The sequence below is a fragment of the Dermacentor albipictus genome, chromosome 1, assembly GCF_038994185.2.
Source record: "Dermacentor albipictus isolate Rhodes 1998 colony chromosome 1, USDA_Dalb.pri_finalv2, whole genome shotgun sequence".
Taxonomy (NCBI): Eukaryota; Metazoa; Arthropoda; class Arachnida; order Ixodida; family Ixodidae; genus Dermacentor; species Dermacentor albipictus.
The window spans coordinates 72,377,217-72,391,526 of record NC_091821.1 but is presented as its reverse complement, the minus strand read 5'-3'; the positions used below and the strand labels follow the sequence as shown (position 1 = coordinate 72,391,526).

Here is a 14,310-nt window from a genome sequence, read left to right as displayed (position 1 = left end):
GCAGCCGTCGATCTCTTGAGGTGGTTTACTGGGGCCCACGCCCACGAGGGAACCGAGGACGGATAGCAAGCTCTTGTGGGCTATGAGATGTGTGCGCACCCACTGCTGGTGAAACGCGCGCAGGCAAAGATCACAGGTTTTTTTCACTGCAACATACCAAATTCGCAGTTCTCTCCAGAGCACTGCGGTGTTTTTTTTTTCTTTCTTTCGGTTTCATGCACAAGCAATTAAGGCCCGCCTCACAGACTTTTCACATGTGCAAGCATGGGTTAGCAGCAAATATAATGCCACAGTAGTTTTTGGGTGTTGCTATGTTACAGTTGTAGATTTCAAAAGACCGAACAATCCTTTTCTCAATTTTACAATCTTCCCGATTTAACAAAATAATTTGGGTGTGCTCATCACTTCGTTAAATCGAGTTTCAGCTGTGTGTGTGTGTGTGTGCATGTGTATGTTTGTGTGGTTTGTTGCATGCGTACATGCGTGACACATAGCACCAAGTTGTTGACCAGCTTAGGCTACAAGGCATGTGCTCATGGTAGTGATGCCGTCGTGGTCATTCTATCGTAGTCATTCCAGCTTCGTGATCTGGCTCTGGTCATGCCGTCATCATCATGCCTTCTAGGCCGAACCAGTGGCCCAAATTGTCTAATAGCATGGGCTGCTAGATATGTGCTTGTGGTCATGATGCCATTGTGGTCGTTGCGTCATCATCATTCCAGTTTTGTGATCTGACTCTCGTCATGCTGTCATCATTCAGGCTTTGTGATACAGTATTTGTCATGCCGTTGTCATAGTACACTTGCTGTCTCATTGTCCTCGTGCTGTTGTCATGTCGTCATCATGCATTCATTGTCATACCATTGTTGTGATGCCGTCGCGGTCATTCCATTTTTGTCATTCTCGCTTCATCATCCAACTCTCATCATGCCATCATCGTCATACCACCTTTCTCATTCCACCAACCTCAATACTTCTTTGTCATTCTATCGCAATCAAGCTGTCGTCATTCAATTGTGATTACGCATTGTCAGACCATCATTATCATGCATCTGTTGTCATACTGTCGTTGTCATGGATTCATAGTTGTGCCATTGTCATCACTCCAACTTCAACATCCGACTCTCATCGTGCCATTGTCATCACACCAGCGTCGTAATGCAGGCTTCTTGATACAGTCGTCGTCAAGCATTTGTTGTCATACTGTCGTTGTTGTGCTATTGCAGTCGTTCCATGGTCGTCGTTCTGACTTCGACATCTGACTCTTGTCATACTGTCATCGTCGCACAGTCATCGACGCACTGTTATCGTCATTGTAGCATACAGTCATCATGATGTCGTTGCAGTCATTCCATCATGGTCGTACCATTGTCGTCATCCCATCATCGTCATACCTCCTTCATCAATCCATTGCCGTCATTCCTTCTTCATTCTGTTGTAGACACGCTGTCGTAATTCAGTTCTGATTATGCCACTATTGTCATACGATCGTCATCATTACGTTGTCCTCAGACAGTCACTGTTATGCATCAGCTGCCCTACTGTTGTCGCCATGCCATAGTAATCGTGCCATTGTCATCATTCCAGCATCATCATCCGTTTGTCGCCATGCCATAGTCATCACACTATTGTCGTTATAAACTCATTGTCATCCCATTGTCCTCATGTCTTCATCGTCATGTTGTTGTTATACCATCATTATCATTCAATTATGGCCATCTCATTGTCCTCGTGCTGTCGTCACATCGCCTTCGTCGTTCCATTGGCGTCACTGCATTGGCATCAGGTTGTCATCCCACCATGCTCATAAGGGGATCTTGCCAGGCGAGTGTCATAGCAAAGTGGGACGATAGCGAAGTATGTCACATATAGCCAAAGCAATGAAACTCTCAGAATGACCAGTAGAGATGTTAAATAAACATGAGTTCAGAAATACAGTGTCGCTACATAGCTTGAATGCTAATCACATTACCATCGATAATCATTGTCAGGTGAGTTCTGCCATATTTTCTTTTCTTAAGTGTTCTGCATTTAACACTGCAACTGAGACATAGGAAGTAAAACATATACTTCAGTTATGTTTTTGTGAAGGTGCATTATGAGTATCAGCTGCTTCTTCATCACATTGCTGGCAGTGATTTGCACCATCCATATCTCTTCTTGTTTTCTTGTTTTGCAGAATGATAGGCCTGCAATGTACATTAACACTGTGTTATAGTAAATTTCAAACATCTTCTTTTTAATTTCAGGAGCTCATGAAGAACACTGCTGAGTCGCATGAAGACTATAACGGTTTGGAGAAGGCTTTGCAAACCATGCTCGTAAGGAGACCTGCAATTTTTTTTTTTTCCTATTGCAACATGGTCATATACTGCTGGCATAGGGAAACAGAGCTGCTCATTTTGTCATCCTAAGTGAGAAAATAAGTTATTTAGTATCTGTGTGCTGGCTTTTGAAAAGCTTCAGATCATGTACAGTTACCATGGCTTTAATGGTTTATTTAAAATGGCACTGGGTGTTCCCATTTCAGGATTTGGCTCATTATATTAATGAGGTGAAGAGGGACAATGAGACTCTGCAAATTATTGCTGACATCCAGGCTAGCATCACTGATGTGGATTTGGTAAGTTTTCTGAACATTTATTTCATGAAGTTGGCAGCATATAGTGGCTTGGCTTTCTTGTAGAAAAATATAAGATTGACTGCAGAGCAGCTTCGGTTTCTAGGTACATCAGAATATAATCAAGAACAGAGCTATGAAGAGATGGACAAGAGAGGGGTCTGTACAACAACAATCAGTGAAGAGACATCATTCAGCATTTAAAAGTTAATGTTTGGCATTTTGTTCATTGTAATTGTGTTGTCTTGTTTCCTGTTAACACTGTTCATTCTTCTTTTTGACTGTATGATACTTTAAAGAGCGCAGTATGACAAGCACCTCCATATTCATTACATTCTTATGTGCAAATTGTTACGTGTGGAAAGAGACAGACGAAAGAGGCTATGTACAGGCTATTTACACTGGAGCTAGACAGCCAGGCCGACACTCGCCCGCGCCAAGAGCCCAGGCAAACTTCATCGACATGCGCGTGCAAGTTGGCAAGCATGGTCAGCACGGGCGATTGCATCACGGGCATAATCGCTAGTTGAAGCTGTGGTGAATGGAAGCACAGTGTCTAGTGGTAGCATTGGTTCTCGGCCATACAAGAGGTAAAACGGAAAAGCCAGCAGTTTCGAGATGGGAAGAGTTGTACGCAAACGTAATGTAAGGTAGAGCCAGGTCACAGTCACAATGGTCGTTTGAAACGTATTTCGATAGCATGTCTGTAAGGGTGCAGTTCAAACGCTCAATGAGGCCATTTGTTTGAGGGTGGTAGGAGGTGCTAAATTTAAGCTGTATTGAGCAGGTACGCATGATGTCGTCAATGACTTTGGCCAAAAACGTAGGGTCACAGTCTGTTGGCAATTGACGCGGAGCACCATGCATCAAAATGATATCATGTGTGAGAAAGTCCACAACATCAGTTGCGCAACTGGTCGGAAGAGCGCGGGTTATGGCGTAGCAGGTTGCGTAGTCTGCCGTGACTGCAACCCACTTGTTTCCTGATGTAGATTCCGGAAATCAGCCGAGAAGGTCTAAGCCGATGCAATGGAAGGGCTCGGCAGGGATGTCAAGCGGCTGCAGGTAAACAGCGGGGAGCTGGGAAGGCTTCTTGCATCATTGGCAAAGTTCACAAGTGGCTACGTAACGTTGTACGGAACGAGCAAGGCCCAGCCAGAAAAAACGGCGACGTACACGGTCATAGGTTCGAGATACGCCGAGGTGTCCTGCCGTTGGTGCGTCCTGAAGCTCTTGTAGAAAAGTTGAGCAGAGGTGTTTAGGTATTGCAAGTAGGAACTCGGAGCCGTCAGGATGAAGGTTACGACGTAGTACTGACGCGAAGGACGAAGAGGTGTAGAGTCGCATCAGCTGGAGAGTGTTCAAAACATTCGATGAGTACTCTGATGTAGGCATCACAACATTGCTCGTTGGCGAAATGAAGCAGCTGTGATATGAGAATATGCAAGCAGCACTGGCAATATTGGAGGAGTCAGAGTCGTCAACAGGGTAATGCGACAGGCTGTCAGCGTCTTGGTGCAGGTGGCCAGACTTGTACACTATGGTATATGAAAATTCTTGTATCCTCAAAGCCCATCGACCAAGACGATCTGTAGGATCTTTTACGGGTTATGTCGTCAATACGGGTTATGTTACAATACAGGTTATGTCGTCACAGGCAGTGGTCTGACGTGGTCGACCCTCACATGTCGGCGTAGCAGCAGTGTTGGGTAGCCGCGTGATGTGGTGTGTGATACAGTGGCTCTTAGCTTGTTCAAGGCAACTGCATTTTTTGATGATGGCGTCGATAGTCGAGACATTGCTGAAAACAAGCAAATTGAAAGCGTCGTCGGCGATGCATTTTAGCACATGCGACACTTTATCTGCTTCAGACATAGTATCGTCAGCTTTGCGGCATAGGGCCAAGACGTCGAGGATGTATGAAACGTACGGCTCTGTAGATGTCTGAACACATGACGCAAGAGCCTTTCTCGCGGCAACCTTGTGCCCAATGGGGTCGCCGAACAGTTCCCTGAGCTTTTCTTTGAAATTGTCCCAACTGGTTATCTCGTCGTCATGCATTTGGTGCCACACGCGTGGGGTGCCGCCGAGATAAAAGATGACATTGGTGAGCAGGATCGTCAGGCCCCACCTGTTATTAGCACTGGCGTGTTCATAGAGCTTGATCCAGTCGTCAACGTCCTGTCCCTCCAGGCCAGAGAACACACCAGGGTCGCAATGTTGGGCAACCACGACGATTAGAGCAGTCGGACAAGCCAAAGCCGTTGTAGAGGCGGTCTCATCACTGGGAGGCTCGACGTACAAGCTCAATGTACCGACCACTTTGGAGCTCTGTGGCAAGGACTGGGATCGCTAACCTCCACCAATATGTTACGTGTGGAAAGACACAGATGAAAGAGGCTAGGTACAGGCTATTTACACTGGAACCAGACAGCCAGGCCGACACTCGCCTGCACCAATGGCACAGACAAACTACATCGTCGTTCTCGTGGTGGCTCGTTTCTTGAGCATCTCTCGATGATATTGTAATAATATATTAGACAAATTACGTTCAAACATATGTTACATTCTTAGTGTGCATACCTTCCTTCTTTATGTAAAAATATCACTTGCTATCTGTTTAGACATATATGTTCAACAGTGTAGGTACATGTACCTAAGTAAGTATACAGTATTCATGATGTAGTTGTAAGTATTCACACCACGTATTCTTGCATTTTTTTTTACATATGTAATGTGAGTTAATGTAATGTATAGTGAAGTGCACTGTGTAACCTAATTTGTCTCGATTTACAGCCCCAAAACATGGAATTGAAAGACTACGGAAGATTATTGAAAGATGGAGAATTGAAAATTAAGTCACATGATGATAACAATAAAATTAAAAATAGGTAAGTAATAGTTGTCATTGTTGATATAAAATTTTAAAATAGGTAAGCAACAGTTGTCACTGTTCATACAAATTTTTTAATTGATATGTATGAAAGGGAGCATTACCATCGACCTAGCAACTTTCTTTTTGCTGAATTTACCGCCACTTTGTGGATTTGGTAGAACTCAATTCGTCAGTGATTTTAATCCATTGTTTAAAATTAAATGTAAAATTCTGAAGGGATAGACATGCAAAATTTTGGCTTTGTTTGCCACCACACTATTGTAGACAGGACATCTGGTTATAGGTCATAGTGCATGAGTCTGCTTGTGTGTAGTGAATCATTAGATGATAGTCCTTTTGTGGCTCTGGTTCTTTAGCCTGTTGCCAAAGCCCACAGCAATAATCGAGTGTGTAATGTCCCACTGTTGGCATGCAAGCATTGTTGCATTTACACTATTTCTTCGCTTATAGACACAAAATTGTGACAATTCAATCCCATCAGCTGTGAAAGTGTTCCAAGTGTTTTAAAGTAACGTCAAGTGAAATAAGTGTCATCATGATGCCATCACCCTCTGTACTGCAATAGTGGGGGAAGGCATATTGCAAATTTGATGACCACAAAGTATTGTTGATACGACAGCACAAATTCTACACTTGCAACTGATTTATTATACTCATTGGAAGATCAGAAAAAAATACAAAATAATGTGCATGTGTGCAGATCATCTTGGCAAAGAATACACCATAAATAAAACAAACTGAATTTCACCTGCAAATAGAGATACGGAAGTATTGCTGACACAAAACGTGCCTTGTTTTCTTATATGAAATGCCTTCAAAAAATTGTGTGCAGTAATTTCTTTCTGTCTGCCCAGAATCTTAATTTTGTGTAGAATTTTAATCATGCATAGTGGCTGTGCTGTTCTATCTTCTATCATTTGTGCTTGTTAAATTTATACTATGATGCCTTTCCTAAGCATACCTTTTTGCCAAGCCATACGTTCTTTGAGGTATTGCAATATATCTTATAGTCTGCATGTGTCACCAGGAATTGACTAGATGCATTAGTCCAGCTTTCGACTCCTTGGCCCGAACTGTGCCCCGTTTCCTTTCTTTGCCTTCAGTTTTTGTGGACGTCATATGGCGGTTGGCTGACTAAAATTGAGCCCTTTGCACCGTCTGATTTTCCTTGCTGACCACTGTGGGTGAAAAACGTGTGAAGAATTCAGCATTGCATTTAGTTCAATTTAGTTCAAACAAGTGAAGCTCTTGGTACCAGTTCACTTTAGTGGTATGAATTAGTATATTATTCCTTTCAGTGGGTTGATCCTTCAGGTTGCTTGCATACCACTTTGTATGTGTAGGTGACATCATCATTGCTTGTGAAAATCAAACTTTTATTTCTTGCAAATTAGTGAGTCACTGCAGTCGTATTGTGTGAAAATGTGGTACCAGACATATAGTAGTCTTAGTGCCACTCATTTATGAGCCTCCATTGCAAGGTAAGCGATTATTTAGGTGGAAGTACGGAAATTCCATCTTAAGAGTTAGGGAGCCTTAATAATAACAGCACAAAAGAGCTGATATCTGCTTTTGCATCGCCTATTAAAAACATTAAAGACAAGATTTCGAATCATATTTGCCTGTGGTATCTTTCTTTGTTTTCAATAAATTTCTCTCCCTATATGTTGTTTTTCCAACTCATAGGAACCTTTAAGTGTGCTTTTTCTATTCTTTTAGCAAAGGCCTACCAAGCTGGCATGCTGTAGTGATGGTATAGGTGCTCCAGTTGACTGTGTTTACCTCTTAAAACTTTTTCTTTCTAGATATATTTTCATTTTTGACCGAATGATGCTAATGTGCAAGTCCACTAAGGTAAGAAATGCTTGCTTTTTTTCCTAAAAAAACCTTTGTATCTCTCCAAATAGAAATTTTCAATTACTGTCAACATTTCGGTCATTTCATTGTCACACTGTATAACACGCAGATTCTTTTGCCTTTTTATCTTTTTTTTCCTTTGGCTGGCATCTCAGATCATGGATAAACTTTTTGGGGTAACTGCTATTCTCAGTATTGTTGTTGTGTTGGTGTAGAACATTTTGTTGCCTAGTCACATTGCCACTGCATTGTGTTTTTGCCTCACTTGCATGCAGCTTCAGAACTGTTGCACCTACAACACACAGATGTTCCTGTTCTAGTAGACGCTTCACTGATGTGCATGTTTGTTATGTAATTTTTCCCACTTTTTTTCTTTAGATGTGAGTTGGGTGTTGACCTAAACTGTAATTAGATACTATGTGCATGTTTGTCAGCATTGTGCATCTGAAGTAATTAACCTTGACTGCAATTAAAGAAACGGAATTCTATAACATGAGCCCTGTCATTGTCAAGAAAGAGAACATCTACCATAAATTAGCTGTGTACTATGAGGTAACGTCCATGAAAAATATAACTTGCATTTGCACTTTAAGTTGTGTACCATAGTGAAGTGATCAGAAACAGTTGTCAATGAAATAAATAGAGCACACAAAAAGCATAGCAAAGCCTTGCTCAGTGCTTTGTCTCTTTGGACCAGCAGGGAAATGTTTGCTTCATTAGGCTTTAGCAATCGGCAATGCACCCACGTTTTCTTATATTACTCTGCTAAAGAACCCTGTCAGATGTGTATCTTCCCTCTTTTCTTTTTTTTTGTGCATGATAAGAATCAAAAGGATAAAATACATTAAAGTTCATTTAATTTTTAGGAATGAACCAAGCACGAATTATGACACAAAAAGAAACAAGACTGCTCTGCCTCACATCATGTAACATGGCAGTGCCTGCTTTGTGCATTGTGAATGGTTTGCTGTTGTGATTGTAGGTTGTCTGTGTGATTTGATGTCTTGAATGTCCTGGTGTTACTCGCAGTGCATTCATGCCCTTCATGCCTTTCTCATAAGCACTACATGCTTTCTCAGGGAGAGCAATACATCTACAAGTCTTCTCTGGCTCTTTGTGACTACAGACTCGAGAATGCACCAGCCAATGCAAGAATGGCAACTCGGGTAAGCTAACGGTTCCTAAATTAAGTGCATTTTTGCATAGAAGAAAGCTGAAAAACAGGTGATACTACTTGCATATATATTTCGCTCTGCAGAGTTGAAATATATAACTGTTATGATTATGTATCTGGAAAAAAAAATTCCTATCCAATAACAATGATGATGATTGTGGTGACGACCATCGTTGAGAACAACCGAACAGCGAGGCATATGTGCCATAACCAGGCTGGGCTCTAATGCAGTGACTGGTGCATTGCAAAGAAACTACACTCTGGGACCATGTGCGCGGAACTAATTAACGAATAAGCCTCCCGCCCACTGGCTACGCCCCTGTGTCCCACAGATGTCCCTAGAGCATCATGTTTTAGACATTGCACACATCCTATATATACCTATATTTCTCCAAACAACATTACAAATACGTACCATGGATAACCTAAGTCCTGTCCAGGTCACGTTGCAGTAACATTGAAAGGATATTGCAGCTGAACATAAGTGACCTCTAATAGATGTTCATTTTAGGGATGCAGGAGGTCCATAAAACATCTAATGGATCTTTCCTGTTCATGCTATAGTGAGCTGCATACCTGAAAGTGCCACAGCAGATGTACTTTTGAATACAAATGAAATGCGAACAGCAGAGCATGTGTTCAAAGCATAATTGAAAGCACAGGGTGCAGCGTTCGCCAGCCATCGTTGTATACGTGCATGCACATGTGGTTTCAATGTGGAGTGCGGGGCTGATGGTCCTACTGTGATGACGTCACCTGTATTTGTTTGATGCTTGCATTCTCACCCCACCATTACAGTGCCATTCCTACCTGCTATTACTGTTGAGATGCCTTGCACTGTTGTTGCTCCTCCAGTGTAATACATTTTTGGTGCTATTCAAATTATGATTAGACACTGGCAGCTTTGATGGCGGAAACAAAAGCAAAGCAACACATGTTAGGAAACTGAGCGTATGCCAGCTGTATCATGCTACACATGCAGTGATGGTGTTAGCCACCATAACAGTGTGTTGCCAGGTGGGAATGGCCCTGCCGCAGTGGGATGAGAAAACAACTTTTGGACAAAATACAGGTGAAGTTTATCACTGTAGGGTGAGCAGTGCTGCACTCTGCGCAAGAACCTCATGGGCATGCAAGCCCTGCTACAGGGCACAAAGTCAACATGTTAACGCATGCAAATGAGTATTATGTGTAGCAGTGGTGCTACCGCTGCGGCCATTGCTCCAAACTACACTGAGAGGCAGGCACGAACCCAGGATTTTCTTTCGCGTGAAGTGGGGGGGTACTTTTACCGAGGTAACCCTGTCCCCCCCAAAAAAGGTACCCAAGGTAACATTTCTATGCAAATGAGGGGGGGTACCTTTACTAGTACAAATGTGAATAACGCCCACCCATCGCCATAAAGGCACGTAAACCCACAATAGAGAAATGAAATAAGGTGTATTTCACAGGTACACCTGTGAGATACACCTCTCCTTTACTTGGAAAACAAGGAGCCATGTCAAATGGATTCATGCAGAAAAGAAGTGCAGGAAGAACGCTGCCAAGAACAAGTAAACAAGCGAAAGTCTAAAATAAAGATTACTATAGTAGAATATAGCTTAAAAAAAAGCAGCAGTTGGCAACCAAGGCACACGGACCGCACGAGGTTGTGTTACTTCGCCAGCCAATCACAGAAGCAAACAAAATCGTTGTCAGGCGGCCTTTTCAAAATGGCGTCGTACTTGATACCTCCAGAACATCTGCTGTTCTTCAAGAGTCTATTCATCAGCAGAAGCAATGAGGTGTGCAACAGACATGGACAAAGTGTACGGAGTCTGAGCATTTCACTCTTTAAAAGTCTGTGGTGCAGTTTTAACCCATTTTACTAACGAAACTTCACTGCCAACTGAAGTGAAACTTGACAATAAATAGTTGCAGCGAAGCAAGCATATTATTTCAGTTCAATAAAGAATTAGGCTTTCACAATTCTGCTATAATAAGAGAGAGAAAACGTATGAAATTATGCACCAATAATTTTATTTCTGTGGTTACCACCTTATTTGGGTAATAGGAAAAGTTTGATGTACGAATTATTTGCAGCCTCGTAGAAAAACAGTGGCTGGCGGTTATGAGGGAGTGGGCGGGGCTTCACTGCACACTGAAGTTGTATCCGACTATAGTAGCGTTTTTTGAATTAGCTCTGGAAGAATTATAGAAAAATATATACTTGTGGAACAATTGCAGGTTTTTTTGGTTCCCTCGTTTACTGCTCTTCCAAGTGCCACAACCGACTCGTATTGTTATTTGGGAAGTTGTGTAATGCTGTGTGGCCGCCAGTCCTGTACAACTGCGTAGAGCGCAGGACGCTGCGATTTTAGACGCACTGTACCCACCATGGAAGGTTAGAAAAACACCTACATAAGTACAGCATAGAAGTGGCTACATCAGGCGGCTCGAATGATAACTGTAGAAGCGTCATTCAAAACACATGGAATTTTCTCCACTTCCGGTGGCGTTTTCTCGTGCTACATTTCTGCAGAAAATGAGAAATCTGCACCCAGTTTGCACTCAAAGGGCTGTTCGGGCTTTCAAAAACAAAGCTAAGTAATCAAGCATTGTTTTACTGCACCATCGAAGCTGACTGCATGGAACAGCCTCTGCATAAAGTCTGCGGTGGGCTGATTCAAGCCTGTATCATACTGCAGTTTTTTCCGTGGGCTATATTGTCTATGTTCAATACCTTCCACTTCGACGTGTGCGGGTTGCTTAAGCAATGGGACATCCTCACGTTTCAGGTAGCAGCAAGCGATCACGCTGGCACCAAGCCAGACTCTGCACTCCTCTCCTGCATGACCTATATAAAAATGATGACCGAAGTGTCGGATGCTGTATGGTGTCCTGCTCGATTTTTCGAACATACTGTGCAAAAGGATCTGCCTTTATTCACAGTGCTCCATCATAAAGGATACATGTATAGCTGCAGGTTCACGCTTCAGGTTCTCAAAGCACTTCCGAATTCTGAAGATAGCATGTCCAAGTACTTCCATGCTTTTCTAAGCCACTGAAGTGCTTTTTAAGCACATCTTAGAATACTACCACTTCGTCGCAGTCCACAGTAAGGATTAAGATTGTTCCGCCAGTACTCTCCGCCTTGACCTGCCTGTTCTGGATCCCGCTGAACCACACCCCAGTCACCTCTGTTCCGTCGACTTCGTTCGCTTGCCACCTTCGGCACTTTAAGATGAAGGGGGCAAGGGGGTCATTTTTAGATTTTGGGATGAGTTTATTGACCAGTGACCACCTACTGCTTTCACATGGCTTGCCCACTATAAAAGTCCCATATAATATAGTTTCAAATCGCTTTCATAAACCTGCTCTGAAAGTCTCTCTCTGTTTCAAGATGCGTTTTTGGCTGCTCCCAAAGCTGCTCTCAAATGGCATGGGCCAGTAGCATCACTGGTATAACTATTTAGTGCGAGGTGGTGATCTTTCAGTCTGAAACATCAAGCAACAGTGTAAATGACTTCATATGAACTAGACCATAACTGCTTTAACGCACATTTCCATCAGCAAAAATGAAAATTTTACAGTTTACCAAGCTTTGAAGACATAGGTACCAGAGGGAAGGCATACATTCTAAGCATTATATTTTAATGGCAAATGTAAGGTTGAATGAAGTTCTTTTTGTCGTCAAATAGTACAGTGACTATGAGCAGTTAGAATGTTGTTTTTCTTTGGGAATTAGTTGGCAATGGTTATTCCTTTTTTATACTCTTAAATAGAAAAAACAATGAGTGCACTACAGTGAAAACTCGATCTAACGAAACCCAATTTTACAATGCTCCCGATCCAACGAAGAAATTTCCACTCCCCATTTCACAGGTACCCATAGGGTTCAATGTTATCATCCACCTGAATTAACGAAACTAACTTGGCCAAACTCGATTTAACGGAAGTTTTTGCTTAAATCGATGAGTAAGAAAAGTGGTAATTTCTTTCCAATTTTGACACAGACGGGTTTTTCTTCGGGCATGCGCTCTAAACCTAACGCGTTAAAACATCTAGGCGCCTTGTACCTCTGTCACATGGCACGTGTAATGTCATTCACACTAAATGACTCCTACCGAATGTCATTGTGGTCTTGCATTCCCTGTCTACACGAGCATAAAAAATGGCATTTGCAATTGATGGCGATGTGTATCGGCGCCTTGCACACGCAGGCACTCGGCAATCAACTTTCAGGTTGCGCTTCGCCCTGTGTAAATCAGCAAGGTGGTCTTCCCACACTTTCAGCAGTGCGCGTCTCGTCGTCGGTGCAATGCGCTTTTCGCTTCTCATTCTCCTCTGACAAAGCTGTAGAGTTGGCTTGTGTGGTTGGTGGATTGGCTTTAGCATGGCACCAGTTTGAAAACAATTTATAGAAATAAAAAAAAAACATACGAGCATTTGTAAACATGGCTGACAAGAGGTGCTAGCGTATAGCCAGAGACTGGGAACAAGAATACCTATAGCTGCACAAACTACTTCAACTATCCTGTGGTACGCCATAAAATTATTAAAAAGTTCATAACAGCAATTATGATAACCTTTACTCTGATTACATTTCATTTTAACTTCTTGATTTCATAATTTATTGTCATGCCCCTCTCATCGAGATTACACAAGTTGCGCTTATGTGAGTTTGGGAAAACCATTCAATGGGAAAATGCCATTCGCTGTGAATGTCATTCATTAGGCCCATGTAGAAGCAAGAAAAATGGCATTAAGACATAATCTAATTTGCTGCGAATGACATTACATGTGCCATGTGACAGGGGTACTAGTCACGGCCCTAGCTTTATTTTGATGAGGCTGCACACTGTTTTCATGCATGGAACAGCGGACTCAACACCACCTTGGTAGGGGCGGCGGTGGTTGCTTTCGTTATATCGTGGTTTGGCTAGATTAGCGGCAAATATGATGCCACAGTAGCTTTTGCGTGTTGCTACATTACAATCTTGGATTTCAAAGGGCCAAAAAATTCCTTTCCTGATTTTACAAACTTCCCAATTTAGCTAAATAATTCGAGCATAGTCATCACTTCGTTAAATCGAGTTTCAACTGTACATAGCTTTATTGAACTCTGTGAAGCTGCTTTCTTTTTTTGTGTGCTTAATGAGGTTTTTCAAAAATGCTAATCTTGACATTCATGTTTATGGAGTTGTGCATAGTAAACATATGGGAAAGCAAGAAATTTATATTTAAAATATGAGTCTGATTGTTTCTATCCGGATTAGCTTGAGGATAGAACCAATGTTTGTATGGTGACAGCTGTGCTCTGAGACTCGCTTTTGCACATGTATGGTCAATGCATATCCACCTCACAGATTTACCTGTCATTTGTTTTATTCCTTGCAGTATTACTGGTACCTGGTCCATGTTGAGAACAGAACAGCTTACACGATGTATGCTAAAACGGAAGAAATGAAAAAGAAGTGGATTGAGGCCATTGAAAAGGCAATGTAAGTTGCACTTTCTTGGCCCACTTCTTTTTTTCTCTTGTTTTTCGTTGTCTGGCAGTGAAGTAATCATCTGCATATGCACATAATGTGCAAGTTTTGTTCTTACTGAGTTGTATTGTCAGGAGTTTTGATCATGCTAATAATAATGGTCTGAATCGTACGCACTTCTAGACTCATGCATATATATTGTCATACTCTTTGCCAATGTCACTTCTGCATCACCAGCTTTCATCTCGAGTTCTTTTTGTGTTTACACTTAACGCCATCCTGATGGAAATCC

The 14,310-nt window shown here is 42.2% G+C and overlaps 1 protein-coding gene across 6 annotated transcripts in view; it reads left to right on the top strand.

The window, feature by feature from the left end:
- The window catches only part of Vav (Vav guanine nucleotide exchange factor), a 271,587-nt gene that overhangs the window by 218,173 nt on the left and 39,104 nt on the right, over positions 1–14,310 (top strand). For 5 of the 6 annotated variants that reach the window (XM_065434440.1, XM_065434439.1, XM_065434442.1 and 2 more), the window contains 7 exons: positions 2,250–2,321; positions 2,531–2,623; positions 5,417–5,511; positions 7,322–7,370; positions 7,529–7,549; positions 8,453–8,539; positions 13,927–14,030. In XM_065434440.1, the coding sequence (XP_065290512.1) occupies positions 2,250–2,321; positions 2,531–2,623; positions 5,417–5,511; positions 7,322–7,370; positions 7,529–7,549; positions 8,453–8,539; positions 13,927–14,030 (521 nt within the window). The remainder of the gene's footprint in view (positions 1–2,249; positions 2,322–2,530; positions 2,624–5,416; positions 5,512–7,321; positions 7,371–7,528; positions 7,550–8,452; positions 8,540–13,926; positions 14,031–14,310) is intronic. The other variant, XM_065434441.1, reaches the window with a different exon arrangement.